General features: G+C 43.5%; 1 protein-coding gene across 1 annotated transcript in view; it reads right to left on the reverse strand.

The window, feature by feature from the left end:
• LOC121282408 (AMP deaminase 1-like) overlaps window positions 1-17,401 on the reverse strand; it is a 104,309-nt gene that overhangs the window by 12,933 nt on the left and 73,975 nt on the right. Inside the window, exons 14-18 of the mRNA XM_041196124.1 lie at window positions 16,583-16,709; window positions 14,279-14,442; window positions 10,724-10,844; window positions 8,459-8,632; window positions 74-184 (exon numbers count right to left, since the gene is read on the reverse strand). Of these exons, the coding sequence (XP_041052058.1) occupies window positions 74-184; window positions 8,459-8,632; window positions 10,724-10,844; window positions 14,279-14,442; window positions 16,583-16,709 (697 nt within the window). The remainder of the gene's footprint in view (window positions 1-73; window positions 185-8,458; window positions 8,633-10,723; window positions 10,845-14,278; window positions 14,443-16,582; window positions 16,710-17,401) is intronic.

Raw genomic sequence — 17,401 nt, forward strand, 5'->3', positions numbered from 1 at the left:
GAATTTTTTTTAAAAAGGGTTTTGGAACATTCACAGATACAAGTTTAAATAACCTCAAGCTGTGACCAGTTACCTGTTCAGAGAAACCACTTTGCAGGACACTGTTCCGTGCTATCTCACACATGTCACAGGTACTCAGCTTGAAGACCTGAGCAGCAATTGCATATTCCTCCATCAGCGGTTCCTGTCAACAAGTTACATACAATTAAAGACATGTCAATAGGTTATTTTATACTGATATATGGCAACACAGTGGAAGATAGGGATGTGGTTAGTGCCATGGGTATGTTACTGGACTAATAATCCAGACGCCTGGGCGAATGAACTGGAAAATTAGTTCATAATCTCAACATGGCAGTTTGTGAATTTAAATTCTGTTTTAAAAATCAACTGGATAATGTGGAATAAAAAGCTGGTATCAGTAAAAGTAACTTTGAAATTGTCAGATTGTCATAAAAAGGCAGGTTGCAGTGGAGACTGAGTGCAGCAAGACCAAGGGCTGAATTTAGCCATTGGCAAACAGGGTGCGGGGCCCACTGGCCGACGCGCAAAATGACGCGGGATGATGTCGGGTGGAACCCCTGATATCACCCTGCCCTATTTAAATTTTCAGGAAGGCGGGGGCACAGCTAATTCAGCTGTGGGCCCGCCGACCGGTCAATAGCCAATCGAGGCCATTGACAGGATCATTAAAACAATTAAAGGACCTGTCCGTCCAACCTTAAGGTAGGTGGGCAGGCCAGGAGCCCCAGCGGGGAATAGAAAAAACATGAAACCTCATCCACTAGCAGGATGAGGTTTCATGTAGGGATTTTAAAAGTTTAATAAAGTTTTAGTGTAGATTATGAACATGTCCCATCTTATGTGACATTGTCACACGAGGGGGACATGTTAAGTATGCTTTTTTCTATTTTTAATGTTTTTACAACTGTCAGCGATCTCCCTGAGGCAGCACTTAGCCTCAGAGAGATGTGCAACCTTTCGTGCGCATGTGTGAAAGAGCACACTCTCACTTTTGGGGATTCCGCCCCCCCCCCCCACCTGCACAAGGAGCGCATAGGGCTTCCTGGTGGACGTCATGCTGGGCAGCCCTTAATTGGCCCACCCATGTAAAATGGCAGCAGGGCCCACTTCTCCGGTGGGGATCGGCTCCCTACCCGCAGGAGATTGGGTCGGGCCCGCCCGCCTGTAGGCAGAAAATTCTGCCCCAAGTGTTAAATCTGGGAATTCAGTGCGGTGAGGTTGTTTTAAGGGTTGATCCCTTTCTAAAATATGGTCAAGTTTGCAATTAGCATTTAACTTAACTGTAACAGTAAGTTGTAGTTTATTTCAGTTTTAGTGTTGAACAAGTTCACTGCTAAAGGCAGCTACAGTTAGTTAATTAGGTAACTTGTTTGAAATGGTACCCTAGCTGGTGAACTGAGTCAACTCACTGGAACCTAAACTAGTATAACTATGAGTGGTTTACTAGACATATGAAGTAAGTTGCATGAAGGCGGCAGTGGAGACTAAAAGCAGAGTGCTTAAATCTGGGAAATTGGTAAGTGAGGGAATCCGGCGCAGTGAGGCAAGAGGTGATGTTCTGGCCTTTACGAAAAGGAGTGTTCCAAGAGAGTGAGCTGGAGGTAGCAAGATCTGAGAACTAAAGGCTTTATTTAGGCTTGCAGAGAGGTGATTGGTGAGTTTTAAGATTTTTTTCCCCTGTAACTGGGGCAGTAGTTGAAACAGGTACTGGGGAGATTTACGTATTATATTAAATTTAAGGCAAAACTAGTTAACTTCATAACATAATAATGGGTAATCATTGATTGACTTTCTGAACTTGAAATCTAATTAGTTAAATAAAAACAAAATAAAGATAGCAGGGCAGGTGATGTGTTACAGCTGTAGTATGTGAGTATTGGTGGACATCTGTTCGATTCACAGCAACTACATCTGCAGTTCTACGGCTTGAGGAACTTCAGCTCAGAGTTGATAAGTCTGAACCTTGGTCACTGCAATGCATCAGTAAGGGAGTAATTTACTGCAACATTTTCTTTCAGGAGACAGTCACATGCCTTAAGCTGGATACCTCAGATCTGGTCCGTGGTCAGGGACAGGAGGGTTTGACTTTAAGGGAGGCAGGTGTGGGGATTTGATGTATAGCAATGGAGGAGGCCTCAGCCCTTGAAATTGTCTAACAGGTTCAATGTTCTTGCAGCTTGTGCGGATGAGAGCAGGACTGTTACAACATAGCCAATGGTAATTGCTGAACTGCTCAAATCCCAAAGGAAAATTTGAAAGAGCTATCACAACGAATTTTCAATTTGTATAAATTTCAAGATGCATGCCTTGAATTCAGTAGTACGGAGACCACCAAGTCTTATAGATTTTTATAAAACTAGGTTAAACATTTATTAATAAGAGAAATTTTAAATAATACAAAGATGTACACATTACTACTATGATAACTTCTAACTCCCTTAATCAATCTAACTCCCAGTTACACTTTCATTAAGGCAACATTAAGACATGTAGAGTTTAAAAGACCCAGGCAAAGAAACATGATACACTGAACATGTTGAATTCTAAGTGAGTTTTCTTAACTTCAGTTCTTTGAGGACAGCAGCTTGAGGCATAGATGCTAAAGGCTTTTCACACACTTGTAAGATCTTCAAAATGCCTACCCTTACAGTCTTCTCTTCTTTATATATATCTTCCTCTTTGAATGCAAATATCCATTGTTTCACTATGCCTATAGACTTTATCTCCCTGATAGTAAAACCCTCTCATAGCACTAAGTTCGACCAGTGACCTTCGGGGAAAAATAAACACACTGTTTCTAAATTTCACCTGGATAGGTGACACATTCCCAACACTCTGCACCACCCCCCAACCCCCTCCCCCCCTCCCCACCGCCCCCCACATCCCGCCCTTTGAAAAACAAACAATCTAGTCTGGTTTATTTCAAAAATGCAAATGTTCCCTTCACACCTATGTTTTTAAACTTCTCCATGTTTACCTAATTAACATTTCAAACTTAACCTCTCTTCTCAGATCAAAGCACCCGGGATAATTCAATTAACGCACGCACGCACACACGCACACACGCACACACCACCATTACTCTATTTTACAATAAATTCCAATAACGTTATGATAATTATTATATCTTCTTGACAAGGGCTGCTGGGAGGAAACTGACCACGGCACCGTGGAGGGAGCAAATAGCAATGTAGTTGTACTAGGAGACACTGTAATTAGGGGGATAGACATCATTTTCTGCAGTCAAGAGCATAAGTCCCAAAGGCTATGTTGCCTGCCTGGTGCCAGGGCTAAGTACAATTCATGACAAGGAGAGAAATTGGATTGGGAGGGGAAGGATCCAGTTGTTGTGGTCCACATTGGTACCAACGTCAAAGGGAGGACTAAGAGTAGTTTAGGGACTAAATTAAAAAGTAGAACCACAAAGGTAATAATCTCTGGATTACTACCTGAGCCACAAACAGATTGGCATAGAATAAATAAAATCAGAAGATTGAATGCATGGCTCAATGATTGGTGTGGGAGAAATGGGTTTTGAGTCATGGGCACTGGCACCCATTGGGATGGTCTTCACCTGAACTGCACTGTGAACAGCGTCCTGGCTAATCGTATAACTAGGGCTGCAGAGAGGGCTTTAAACTAAATATTGGGTGGAGTGAGGAGGGTTCACATGAGGGGAGATTTGGAAAGTTAAAGAGAAAGGACAAGGCAACAGTGCAGGTTCGCAATGTGGTAATGATAACCAGGGTGTGACTGGAAGGGACAGAGCGTATAAACCATAAGAATGCACCAGCAAATAAGGTCAGAGCAGGGAAAAATGGTAAAAAAGACGGAGCTAAAGGCGTTTTAACAGAATGCACTGAGCATTTGCAGCAAGTTGAATGAATTGATAGCACACGTAGAAATAAATGAGTACAATACAATTGCCACTACAGAGACATGGTTGCAAAGTGGTCATGAATGGGACCTGAATATTCAAGGGTCTTTGACATTCAGAAGGACAGGAAGAAAGGAAAAGGAGGTGGGGTAACTCTGTTAACAAAGGATGATATCAGTACAGTAGTCTGAATCAAATCAAGTTTGCAAAGGGATACAGATAAGTGAGTGAGCAAAAATTTGGCAGATGGGAGTAAAATGTGGGAAAATATGAAGTTGTCCACTTTGGCAGGAATAGAACAGCTAAATATTATTTAAATGGAGAGAGACCACAGAATGCTGCAGAGGGATATGGGTGCCCTTGTAAGTGTACATGAATCATGAAAAACTAACATGCAGTTACAGCAAGTAATTAGGAAGGCAAATAGGAACATAGGAACACTGGGCTTAGGAGCGAGAGCAGGCCATTCAGCCCTTTGGGTCTGCTGCACTAATTGATAAGATCATGGCTGCTCTGGTTATGGTTTCAGCTCCACTTTCCTGTCTGTCCCCTATAATCCTTGGCTTCATTGTCTACCAAAAATCTATCTAACTCAGCCTTGAATATATTCAATGACCCAGCCTCCACTGCTCTGTGGGAAACAGAATTCTACATACAAATGGGCCTCAGAGAGAAAACAAATTCTCCTCATCTCTGCCTTAAACAGTAGACTTCTTATTCTTAAACTGTGTTCCCTAGTTCTAGTCTCCACAACAAGAGGAAACATCCTTCCGGTACCCACCTTATTATGTCCACTCAGAATCTTATATGTTTCAGTAAGATCACCTCTCATTCTTCTAAACACAATGGTATAGGCTGAACTTGTTCAACATTCCCTCATAAGATAACTCCTTCATCCCAGGAATGAGTTAAGTGAACCTTCTCTGAACTGCTTCTAACGCAATTATGTCCTTTTTCAAAGAAATGGAATGTTGGCCTTTATTGCAAGGGGCATGGAATATAAAGTTAGGGAATTCTTGCTGCAATTGGTGAGATTGCATCTGGAGCACTGTGTACAGTTCAGATCTCCTTATTTAAGGAATGATATGCTTGCCTTGGAAGAGGTCAGAGGAGGTTCATTAGGCTGATTCCTGGGATGAAAAAGTTGTCGTTAGAGAAAAGGTTGAGCAGGTTGGGCCTATACACATTGGAATTTAGAAGAATGAGAGGTGGTCTTATTGAAACATAAAAGATTCTGAAGGGGCATTACAGGGTAGATGCTGAGAGGATGTTTCCTCTCATGGGGGAACCGAGAATCTGGTGTCTCCCATTTAAATGGAGATGAGAAGGAAGGTCGTTAGTGTTCGAATTCACTTCCCCAGAGAGCAGTGGAGGCTGGGTCATTCAATATGTTCAAGGCTGAGTCAGACAGATTTTTGATCGACAAGAAAGTCAAGCATTATGGGGAGGGGTGGGGGTGGGCGGGCAGGCAGGGAGGTGGAGTTAAGGCCACAATCAGATCAGTCATGATGTTATTGAATGGCAGAGCAGATTTATTGGGCCAATTGGCCTACTCCTGCTCCAATTTCTTATGATCTTATAATCTTATACTCAATTAGTTCACTAACGTCCCTGAGGGAAGGAAATCTGCGGTCCTTACCTGGCCTGGCCTATATGTGACTCCAGATGCAGAGCAATGTGGTTAATTCTTAACTGCCCCCTGAAATGGTCTAGCAAGCTATTCAGTTGTATTAACTCTGTAGTGGTTCACCACTGCCTTCTCAAAGGTGAGGTGAGAGTGACTGCCTTTCATATCAAGGCAGCATTTGACCTAACGTGGCATTAAGGAGCCCTAACAAAACTGAAGTCAATGGGAATCGGGGGAAAGCTTTCCGTTGGTTGGAGTCTTACTCCAAGGAAGATGATTGTGGTCGTTGGAGGTCAATCATCTCAGTTCCAGGACATCACTGCAGGAGTTCCTCAGGTTAGTGTCCCAGGCCCAGCCACCTTCAGCTGCTTCATCAATTACCTTCCTTCAATCATAAGGTCAGAAATGGGGATGTTCGCTGATGACTGCACAATGTTCAGCAGCATTCACAATTCCTCATATACTGAAGCAGTCCATGTCCAAATTCAGCAATATCCAGGCTTGGGCTGACAAGTGGCAAGTAACATTCGTGCGACACACATGCCAGACAATGATCGTCTACAACAAGAGAGAATCTAACCATCACTCCTTGACATTCAATGGCATTACCATTGCTGAATCCCCCACTATCAACATCCTGGAGTTACCATTGATCTGAAACTGAACCGAACTAGCCATGTAAATGCTGTGGTTACAAGAGCAGGTCAGAGGCTAGGAATCCTGTGGTGTGTAACTCACTTCCTGAATCCCCAAAGCCTGTCCACCATCCACAAGGCACAAGTGTATAGTGTGATGGAATACTCTCCATTTGCCTGGTTGAGTGCAGCTTCAACAATACTCAAGAAGCTTGACACTATCCAGGACAAAGCAGCCTGCTTGATTGGCACCCCTTCCACAAACATTCACTCCCTTCGCCACTGACGAACAGTGGCAGTAGTGTGTACCATCTACAAGATGCGCTGCAGAAACTCACCAAGGCTTCTTAGGCAGTACCTTCCAAGCCCACGATCACTACCATCTAGAAGGACAAGGGCAGCAGATACATGGGAATGCCACTACCTGCAAGTTCCTCTCCAAGTCACTCATCATCCTGACTTGGAACTATACCGCTGTCCCTTCACTATCATTGGGTAAAAATCCTGGAACTCCCTTCCTAACAGCACTGTGGGTGTACATACATCACATGGACTGCAGCGGTTCAAGAAGGCAGCTCACCATCACCTTCTCAAGGCAACTAGGGATGGGCAATAAATGCTGGCTGAGCCAGCAATGTCAACATCCCATGAATGGATAAATAAAAGAGAACAAGGATAGTTAATAAATGTTAGCCTTGCTAGTGATGCCTGTAACCCGAGAATGAATAAGAAATGAAAAAACAAGCATGCCTGGAAGAGTTCTCTAACTTAGCTGCTATTAGCAGTGAGAAAATGGACTATTTGCCACGGATTACACTCAACCTTATTGCTTAGGCCAATCAGTTGTGGCAGCTTCCAGGTGAAATAGGCTCAAACCCATTGGCCTAAACTGAAAGAGAGCACCAATTTCAAACCGCTCATCATTCTTTAATCATTATCTTTAAATTTGCCCGCTCTCTATTCACAGAACTTTGAGACAATGGGCAATCGAGTTCTGCTGTCAAAAGCTGGTGATGGAGCTAGAAATTACAGACAATCTCATTCCTTCACCTTGAGGCTCTACATTGCCTGTTCAAAAATCTAGCATTCCCAGCTAAGTTTGAGAAATCCATGACTCTGTCATGTGAGACACTCTGGTGGCTTAATAGGTAGATGTACACGCCCACTGTTCAACTGAGCTATACTGAATAGGAGGATCCCTGGCACAATCCCCCAACTGTGTTGAGGTATCTTACCTCAGTCATGGCTCTGGGGTAGGTTAGATATTGCACATAGCCTCGAGTCATCTAGGCTATAAAGAGTGTGGGATAAAAAAAATCAGCCGTGCTGTCACTCCTGGTAAATGCTGCTGTGAATGTTGAGAAGCAAACGAAGGGTGGCTGTTGATCTGTATCAGGATGGCCAGAGCCTTGAACTGTGATAGCACAAGATCAGGGTAATCCTGTGACTTTGTGTCCTCTCCTGGAGGCAGTAATTTATGTTGGTACAGGCTGGAAGGTTTTGGATCCCTCTAGCACCTTAATCAAATGGCTGACTTCAGTGTTGGTGGCCTTTTAATCTTGGGGCTGTGAGCCAAACCTAAGCCTAAGCCTGTCCTCACTCATCACCCATGCCTTTGGCTGAGTGGTAGCCTGCACTTCTGAGTCAGAAGGCTGTGGCTTCAAAGCCCTACTCCAGATACTTGAGTACATCATCTAGGCTGTACAGTCCAGTACAGTAATGACTGCGTGCTACATTTGTCAGAGGTGCCATTATTCAAATGACATGTTAAACTGAGGTGCCATCGACCCCCTCAGTTTGATGTAGGAACTCCCTTAATGCTATTCAAATAAGAGCAAAAGAGTTATCTCAGGTATGCTGGCCAATATTTATTTCTCAATCAACATAATTAAAAAAGCGATTAACTGGCGATTATCTCATAGCTGTTTTTGAGACCTTGCTGTGTGCAAATTGGCTGCTGTGTTTCCTACATTACGACAAAGTAAGCACCTGAAATGCACTTAACTGTTTGTGAAGTGCTTTTGGGAAGTTCTGAGATTGTGAAAGGTGAGAACGCTTGCTGATTTTTGTGCTCCCTAGTTTTTGATTGGTTGCAGAACCTCTGACAGTGCTTGGCTGAGGGAAGCTATCTCAGCACTGTCCAGGTTATATAATCTACTGCCACACCATGCAATGCATTTACCCCAGTGAGCCATCAGGGTTGCTTTAAAATGGTTATTCTACTCATCCTATACCTGCAGTAAAACACTGGACAGTGCTGGAATTTGCTCGTGCTGTGATCTGGGTTATTCTCACCTTAGTGTAGTGGAATTGCATGGGATCATCTGTGGAGAGTGAGATCATCAGGCCCTTCCTCATAAACTCAGGAAGTGGATTCTTAGCATACTCCAGGAAGAGGCTGTTGTTGCTGAGAGGAGACAAGGCGATGGGGATCTGAGTCAGAAAGTACAAGTACTGCAGCACTGGGCTCTGAAAGAAGAACAGGACTTCCAAATGTTAGCTTTACAATGTTCATCCTTATACAGTGTATTACTGTAAAGCAGCATGGCCTGCTCCCACATGTCTGAGCTTGTCCTACCATCTGATGGAGTAACAATGGATAAACCCAAGCCACAGAGCTACTTAGTGGTTGGGGAGGAATAGGGTAACAATTATACTAATGAGGCTGATGATGTGAATAATGATAACCGAGGACTGAATAATCCGACAGGCTTTCCCAACACTACCTTTGAATTGTCCACTCAGTCTCCCTGATCAAGCAGACACCAGTTCATCCAAGAACCTGTGAACATCACTGCAACACCAGTTCCCATTAACTGGGGTGTGGTTATTCTTCAGGTAATGGCATAAATTGACGCTCTATATTTTAGTTACCATTTTGGGCAGAATTTTCAGGTTGGCATGTGGGCACGCGCCCAACCCAATTGGACGTGAAATCGCACGAATTGACATCGAGTGAGCGTCCCAACATCATCCTGCACTCACACGATATTTCAGTCAGCAGGCGCTCACTAAAGTCGGAAGCGCACCCACCGACAATTAAGAAGCCATTTAGTGTAATTAAAGTTGCACCTGTCTCCGATTTTACGTGGTCCTTACGGTTGGCGGCAGGCGAATCGGCCAGGCAGACTTTGCATTTTTCATGAAACCTCATCCAAGGGCGGGATGAGGTTTCCGTTATTAAATTTAAAAAAAACAAAAATCTATGGACAGCATTTTTATGTTGCATATGTTCAGGTGACTGATTGTGATGTTTGGACATTTTTTTCCTGATTTTGAAAACTTTTTTTAATTGTTTTCAAGTCTTCAGCACCCTGAGGCTGCTCTCTGCCTTCAGGGAGCTTTCAATCAGCACTCGCTCATGCCCACGCTTACGTCAGCGCCTGCCTTCGTCCCACCCTCACTCCCACTCCGATAGCGCTGAGCATTTCAGCGTGCGCCTCACACTGGCTGGCTGTTAATTGGCCAGCCAGCATGAAATTGCAGTTGGAGGCCGATCGTGGGTGGCAGTGTGCTCTCCAGCCGATCCCGGGCCTGCCGATTGCGCCCGCCCAGCGACCTAAAAATCCTGCCCTTTCTGTGTACATAAGAGATTCTGCTGACTCCCAACTGCCCACATGGGATTTGTACATTCTGCCACTCTCTCTCATGTAAAGGGGCCAACATATTTTTTTGGAAGGGATATTCAGTCTGCCTCTCTAGATGGAATTCCCTGCTCGAAACCTCATGCTAGAAAACCCATGCTGGGTTCTCTGGGTGAAACCCCACCAGTTGGAAACCTTTCTGCTGAAACCTCCTTTGCTGTAACAGGCTTGCTGGGAACGCCACATGATCCTCATGCTGGAACCCCCTGGTGGATCCAGTGATGGAAACCTTTTGTTGGAATCCTCTGTTAATCTCACTGTCCATACCTTGAGAAAAGGATGAATCTAAAGCCAGTCTTTTTCTTAATCCAGGTTTCTTTCCAAGATTACAGAATAAAGGCACAGATTCCTCTTGTTCCCCAGTTTTTTAGACACTTGCATTGATTCCCTAATCTTTCCCCAATTGGTGGCAGCAGCTCTTAATTACAATCTTAAAGCATGCACTCCACCACAGCCAGGTTCCAACATTAATACCCGCTGCTGGAACTTCCAATGGAATGCCCTGCTGGAGCCCACCCAAGGCTTGCTGGGGAGCATGGCATCCCAGCTGATCATCTCCTGTCTTCCATCAGGCCTATCCTGGGCTGGGGAAACAGGAGTTCTCTACATTGAGAGCAGTCATATCCAGTTCTGTCACACTGCCAGGGCTGGCCTTGTAATTGCAGTGCACAGGCTTACTTGGCTGAGCAGGGTTTTCCAGCTGAGATCGGGTACTGAATGTTTCCCAGTCGGGCTCACGTTACTTAAGCAGGAAGAGCTACCATTCAGTTAAGCCTTTTTTCACTTTTTCAAATGGAAAACATGTCTGCTGGGTTGCTCCTGTTGGGAAAATGAGGAAAATGCATTTGCTGATTCCCTTCAAACGTTCATGATCACACTCTCCTTCCCCATTTCCTCTGTCTCTCTGTGTACCAACCTTTTTCAGATTGAGCCCGTGGGAGATGTTATCCGCTGTCATGAATGCTGTTAGTAGATGTGTCACAGCTCCAGCCTCACCACAGTGTGGACGGAACAAAAACGTGTTTAATCCTCTCTCCCTGAAAAAAAGACGGAGATAAAACCATGGATATTAACACGCTAAAAACCCATTTGTTTACACAGAGTTAAAATCTCGCCTAATTTTTTTTATTCATTCATGGGATGGGGGCTTCGCTGGCTAGGTCAGCATTTATTGCTCATCCCTAGTTGCCCTTTAGAAGGTGGTGGTGAGCTGCCTTCTTGAACTGCTGCAGTCCATGGTACACCCACAGTGCTGTTAGGGAGGGAGTTCCAGGATTTTGACCCAGCGGCAATGAAGGCACAGAAATATATTTCCAAGTCAAGATTGTGAGTGACTTGGAAGGGAACTTCCAGGTGGTGGTGTTTCCATCTATCTGCTGCCCTTCTCTTTGTAGATGGTAGTGGTCATGGGTTTGGAAGGTGCTGTCGAAGGAGACTAATCATTTGTTTGAATGTATAAGAATATTGCATATCCCTTTAGTCTTGTATTGTTCTTTTGGCTGTGCAGTGCAGTGCTTATAATTCAAATATATTCCTGCTCCTCTTGCTCCACATACTTCTCCAACTCAGATCTTAGGTTAAAATGGGAGCTCGGGCCAAAATTAGATCTTCTACATATCTATAGGGGTCACCACCAGCTTGGGGCCAAATATCCTGGACATGTGCAACTTAAAAGTTAGTTAGCCAAATCAAAGTGAGAAAGGAAATGGGTAAATCTCTTGCTCAATTTTAATTGTCCCTCTTCCCTTCCAACTATCATTCTATTCAATTAGCTTGACACTTTGCTCAAGTACACATTAACAGGCTGGTAGATCCTGTGGAATGTTACCATGTATGTTTTTGAGCGGATAAACATTCTACATAACTGCCAACCTGTAAATGGCTGTTAATCTGAGAGTCTTCTTTTACAGGCATTTATCCTGGAGTATTTTCAAAGCATTGCAAATGGTTTGTTTTTTAATTCAGCAGTTTGCCTGACACCAACAGTGAGACTGAGCTACATCAGTAAACCATGGTAACATTTTGTCACATAAAACATGAGTGACCATGTTCCAAGAATAAGTTTTACGTTATTGAGATGAAGTGAGATAAAAGATGAGGTGGTCACCAAGTAGTTTATGATGTATTTCAGTAAGCTGGAATATGGGGGAAAGCTTGTCCTGATTGATCCCAGGATTTTGTTTATCATGATATTGGGATGCCAAAGGAACATTCTGATTTACAGGGGATGTAAGATCCACTTATGGAAGGTGCCACTGACAATAAACCCAAGTAGCGTATCTAGAGCAAAACTCAAAAATGTGACAGATAATGCAATCCATTCTTTATTGTCCACCTGAGCAAAGGGTGGCACCTCTAACAATGCAGCACGTGAACATCTCCTTGTCAGAATACACAGAGGGAGCTCATTATGTTGTGAATCAGTAGAGTGAACCTTGGTTCTCAATGTACAGTTCCTCAGAGCTCCAGCATTCTGTTTCACTTCATCACTGCACTATATTTGTGCCCATTTCAGCAAAATGTACAGTCAACTTTAAATCTAGAATTTCTAATAGAAACAAGCTTCGGCTTGTGTCATGGTGACTGAATACAACAAACACCAATGTGAAAGTCAGCCAGAAGGACTTCCCAGGTGATGATTTTCTAACACTTTCCACCCCCAATTACAATAATTCTCTCATAATACACAGCCACCTCAAAGCAAAGTCATAGGGCTTTTTCAATCATTATAACCAGAAAAAGTTACAGTGCAAAATAAAAAATCCTAAATTCTATTATGATCGCCATGTGCTTTTGGGGAGAAAACCTACATTTTATGTTGGGAATGGTTGCTTTAAGAATTAGGTTTCTCCAGGAGTTGATTTCTGGTAAAACACCTGGCTTCCAGTAAATGATCATGTGACCAAGTTGCCTGGGAGATTAAAAAATAGAATAACAAAGGGTAATCAAGAAGTTAATTGTAGAGGTGAGTAGATTATGGGTATGGGTCTCAAGAAGGGTTTTTAGTTTCTAGAACAATCTGCAGAGCAAGGAACATCTCTTTCCAGCAGAGTTCATTTGAAATTTGCTGTGTTGGCTAAAAGAGTTCAAACCTCTTGTTAACTGAAAGATTCCTAATAGTGAATTAGATTTCTAGGAAAGTGAAGCTGAGAAGAGAGGGAGAGTTCTAGATACAAGACTCCAAAGCTAAAGAATATTAGAACCAGGAGAGTTCTGACTCAAGGTAGATATGCTTAGCTACGCCTGTGTTGAATTGTAAGTCTACAACTGTGGGACGTTTGGAGGAGATTTGAAGGGAAAATCTTGCCAGAAGTAAGCTGAAGGCTCAAGAAATCTCAACGCTTATACGAGTCTTCGAAGCAGTACTCAGACCAAGTCATTAATCTTCCAAGTTTTGACAAGTATCTGCCTTGAGTTTTAGGGGTGTAAATCAAATGAGCATAGAAGGAAATGTAATTGTTTGGAAAGTTCTGTTTAGAAAATAAGTAACTGTGTTCATTATACTTTCATATCTTTAATGTGACTGACCATTTGAGATAGAGGATATTAATTAAAATTCAGGTTCTTTGATTTTAGAGTAGTAAAAAATTTTTGATCTAAACCGTGAACCTTGTAGCTTTGTTCATTTGGTAGATACCTGGGTTTTTCAATTCTAAAAAAATAAATCAACACAGTACTAGTCTCTACTGAGATTGTCACACTATAGTTGGCATCTATAGGGATCATTCACTTGGTTTTCAGAAGTTGTTATAGATGAGGGTTAAAGGATTTGGGCTAGGAAATGAGAGGAAAGCTCTTTGTAAATGTTTTTAGGCATTTAGATGACAAGAGCCAAATTAGGAGATATTAAGACAGGTGACCAAAAGCTTGGTCAGAGGTCGGTTTTACGGAGCTACTTAACTGAGGAGAGAGAGGGGGTAAGTTAAGGTTTAGACAACTGACAGCACAGCACCCATGGAGGAGCGATGCAAATCAGAGATGCTCAAGAGACCAGAATTGGAGGTATAAAGAGATCTCAGAGGGTCATAAGGCTGTGATGGCCACAGAGATAGGGAGGGGAGATACCAAGAAGGGATTTGATTGGAAAGATGAGAATTTTAATTGAGGCAGGCTGGACTGGGAGCCAATATAGATCAACAAGGATAGAGGTAATGGGTAAAGGGGATATAGAGTGAGTTAGGAAATGGGCAGCAAAGCTTTGGATGAGCTCCATTTTACAGAGGGTGGAAAGTAGGAGGCTGACCAAGAGAGCATTGGAATAGTCAAGATTGGAGGTAACAAATGGATGAGTATATCAACTGTAGGGGTGGAGATGGGAGATGTTACAGAGGTGGAAGTGGTTGCTGATGCAAGAATCTTACATTGGCGTGAGCAATTTATCAATGCATTCTATGCATGTGAATGGATCAGTAAATGTAGCAGCAAGTTTCACAACTTCATACCGCAGTTCTTGGCTGATGAAAGGAATTACCTTCGGAGGTTGTTGAGGACCATGATGTTAGCATACATATAACAGAGGTAGTAGGAGTATGAAGGGTTCTTTGGCATGTTCCATTCCTCAGGCTTTGGGCTCTTTGTGCAGAACATGTGGCCACTGTGCTTGGACTCATCATCCACACTGTCAAAACCAGTGATCTGGGTCATGGAAAGATGAAGCTCATTAGGCAAAATAAAATAATTATTAAAAACATAAAATTAACTGCTGTTACAATAAAGACTTGTATTTCTATAATACCCCATCACCATCTCTCCAAAACCACCCCAAACCGCTTCATATAAATCAATTACCCTGAAGCAAAGGAAACAAGCTTGCATTTCTATAGCACCTTGCGCAAGCTCAGCAACTTCACAGCCATTCAAATACTTTGTGAATTGTAGTCACTGTTGTAATGTAGTAAATGTGGCAAGGAATTTCTCATACCAAGATCCCAGAAACAGCAATGTGATAGCAGCCGATAATCAAATTTAGTGATGTTGACTGGCTATGACATGGGAACCACTCCCCTACACTTCTTCAAAATAGCGATACAGGATCTTATTGATCCACCTGAGGTTTAATGTCTCATCTAAAACGCAGTATCTCTAACAGCACTTCTTCAGTACTGAACTTTAATCGCTGAATTGAGAAGCTGTGACAGCGGCCCTATCCACTAGCTGGAAAACAGGGGGCAACCTGCTGTGGTCATTTCCAGAAGTACCAGTACAATTGCATGTCCATCTGGCTGTTAACTGCCTGGCATTGGGCATATTTCTCTTTAAGGTTGAAGGTCCTGCGACTAAGAGCATGTCACTCAGATGGCCAGCAGCTCTTCAGTCCTAGAGTAACTACTGCGAGCAGTGGGCATTCTTGGTACTGCAACCAACCTGGGTCAGAACCAATGGGGGAGGCTGTGGAACAGTGTGTGTGGGGTGCACCAGGGCCAGCCAGGAAAGCCCCATCAAAGGCTGGGAGCGGAGCTGGTTGAGGGAAGGAGGGTGCTTTCCAAGGGGTGGCCCTTGACACTGTGGACATCCTCCATGGGCCACAGGGTGCCCCACCCTCTCTAAGCCCAAAAAGAGGCTGAAGCTTTTACTGGGTGATTCCCCATGTGATGTAGGGTGCCCCCTCCCCCACAATTGCCACTGGTAGAACTGGCTATTAATACATTAATTAGCCACTTAAGGGCCTCAATTGATCTCTGGATGGGAAGGCTGTCCTTGACCTTCCCCATATGTGACTGCATCCCACCCTCCAACCCCGCCTTGAGTGCCAACCCTCCAGCATTGGCCCGGAGTCTCCAGGAATTGATGATCAATTTCCAGGACACTGCTGTGTGCAACCTTGGAGAAAAATCATTGGGACATTTTATGTCATTTTCTTTGAACAATTCTCTTTACCAGATATAAAAATATCGAACATGGGAGAAAAAGGCTATTTGGCTGACAGTCAAGCATCATCCAACTGGGTAGTGGGTCTTTTTGCTTTCCAATCGGCATAGGAAGGAAATGAGACGCGAAGATGGTTTTGTTGGCTGACTAATGGCTGGGGTGTGGGAGCAAGTCATGTGATGAAACCTCCAGGAATACACTTAATCACAGTTAGCAACTCTACCCCCTCCCTCCCATTTCAGCCTGAGTGTCACCATGGACAAGACTCTGGAGTTGAACTTGAACTCATGACATTCTGACTCAGAAATGTGTGTGCTACCCACTCAGCCGGCTGTTTACTCAGTGGTAGTGTGATGACTGTTGTTATATAGGCAAATGCACAAAGCTAAATCCCTCAAACAGCAATGAAATGAATGACCTGTTAGTATGCACTCAATTTTGTTTGGAGGGATGAATGTTGGTCAGGACATGTTCTTGTGGTGCTGTGGGACCTTTCACACCAACTGAAGCAAAGACAGCACCACTGCTACACAGCACTCCCTTAGTGATATACTGGACTAACTACTGGACTATGTTATGTCATGTGAAAAAGGCCTCAGACTTAAGAACAACAGTCAGCAAATGCTACATAGTTACAGGGTCAATGTAGTATATTCCAGAGTAGTTTTGTAGTTTTGACTTTGCACAATATTATCTGGGGTGTGATAGGGAATTGGGAATTATTTTTACATTTCTCCTGGTTTCCACTATTTCGATTGAAATCAATGAAGAGCTGCTCACTCCCTATCAACCGTGTTACTCCATTGCCCAAAGTCAATATGAGCCGCATCCTGGGTAAAGACCCAGAGCCCTTGTAAAGGGGAAAGATATCTCATCAGTTGGTAAATCTCCTGCCGTCCTCACTCACATGTTTGAGAAAGATGCTGAGCTTGATATTATCCTGTGGGTTCACCGTTGCTTCAAAAATTGGCATGAAGATGTTTTCAAGCATTTTTCCAAAGTGTGGGATGAAGTTTTGGGCTCTGAAAATATCACTTGAAAATAAGATTGAAACAAAAACAATTAGAAACAAAGCAAAGGAGATTTGGCACCTAAATCAAAGTATATTTAAATAGGAAGAAACTTCAGCTTTTAAGAAGCATTAGAGAAAATCAGCACCTTCTTTGGCTTGTTTCTTGTTTGCAACCTGATTCTGTGTTGCACCATAGCTGAGCTAGAGCCAGTAGGGATTGTTCAGACATTGTCACACGTACTTCTTAGTATGAGGGGAAACTGTTCTGTACTTGTCTGTTCTTGCCCCACAGATACTCTCTCCCTGATAAGATGTGCTTTGCATTCAGGTTAAGGGGAATGGATTGATACAGGAGGAACTGTTCCTGACTCTCACTGTGCATGAATGAAGCTCAGAGAGCCCACTGCCAAGAACTTGGTATTTAAATATACCCCACCATTTAAATTGCAAACAGATCTCCAGGCCAGAATCTACCACTCTGGAGTCTAAGTTCGGTGGTGGGTGTGAAAGTGGGAGTGATTTCCACTGTAGGGCAAGACAGCTCACCACACGGGTTCTTGTGCTGTTCAGCTCATTAAATATATATCCACAAGGAGTTCACCGATTCTCACGGTGGGGGGAGGCAGGAAGTTGCTGCCCCACCACTACGTTATGGGGTTGAAAGTCCAGGTGTCATATTTAAAGGGCACTCAGACAGCCTGCACTATCCCTTGC

This window comes from Carcharodon carcharias, chromosome 9 (assembly GCF_017639515.1).
Source record: "Carcharodon carcharias isolate sCarCar2 chromosome 9, sCarCar2.pri, whole genome shotgun sequence".
NCBI lineage: Eukaryota > Metazoa > Chordata > Chondrichthyes > Lamniformes > Lamnidae > Carcharodon > Carcharodon carcharias.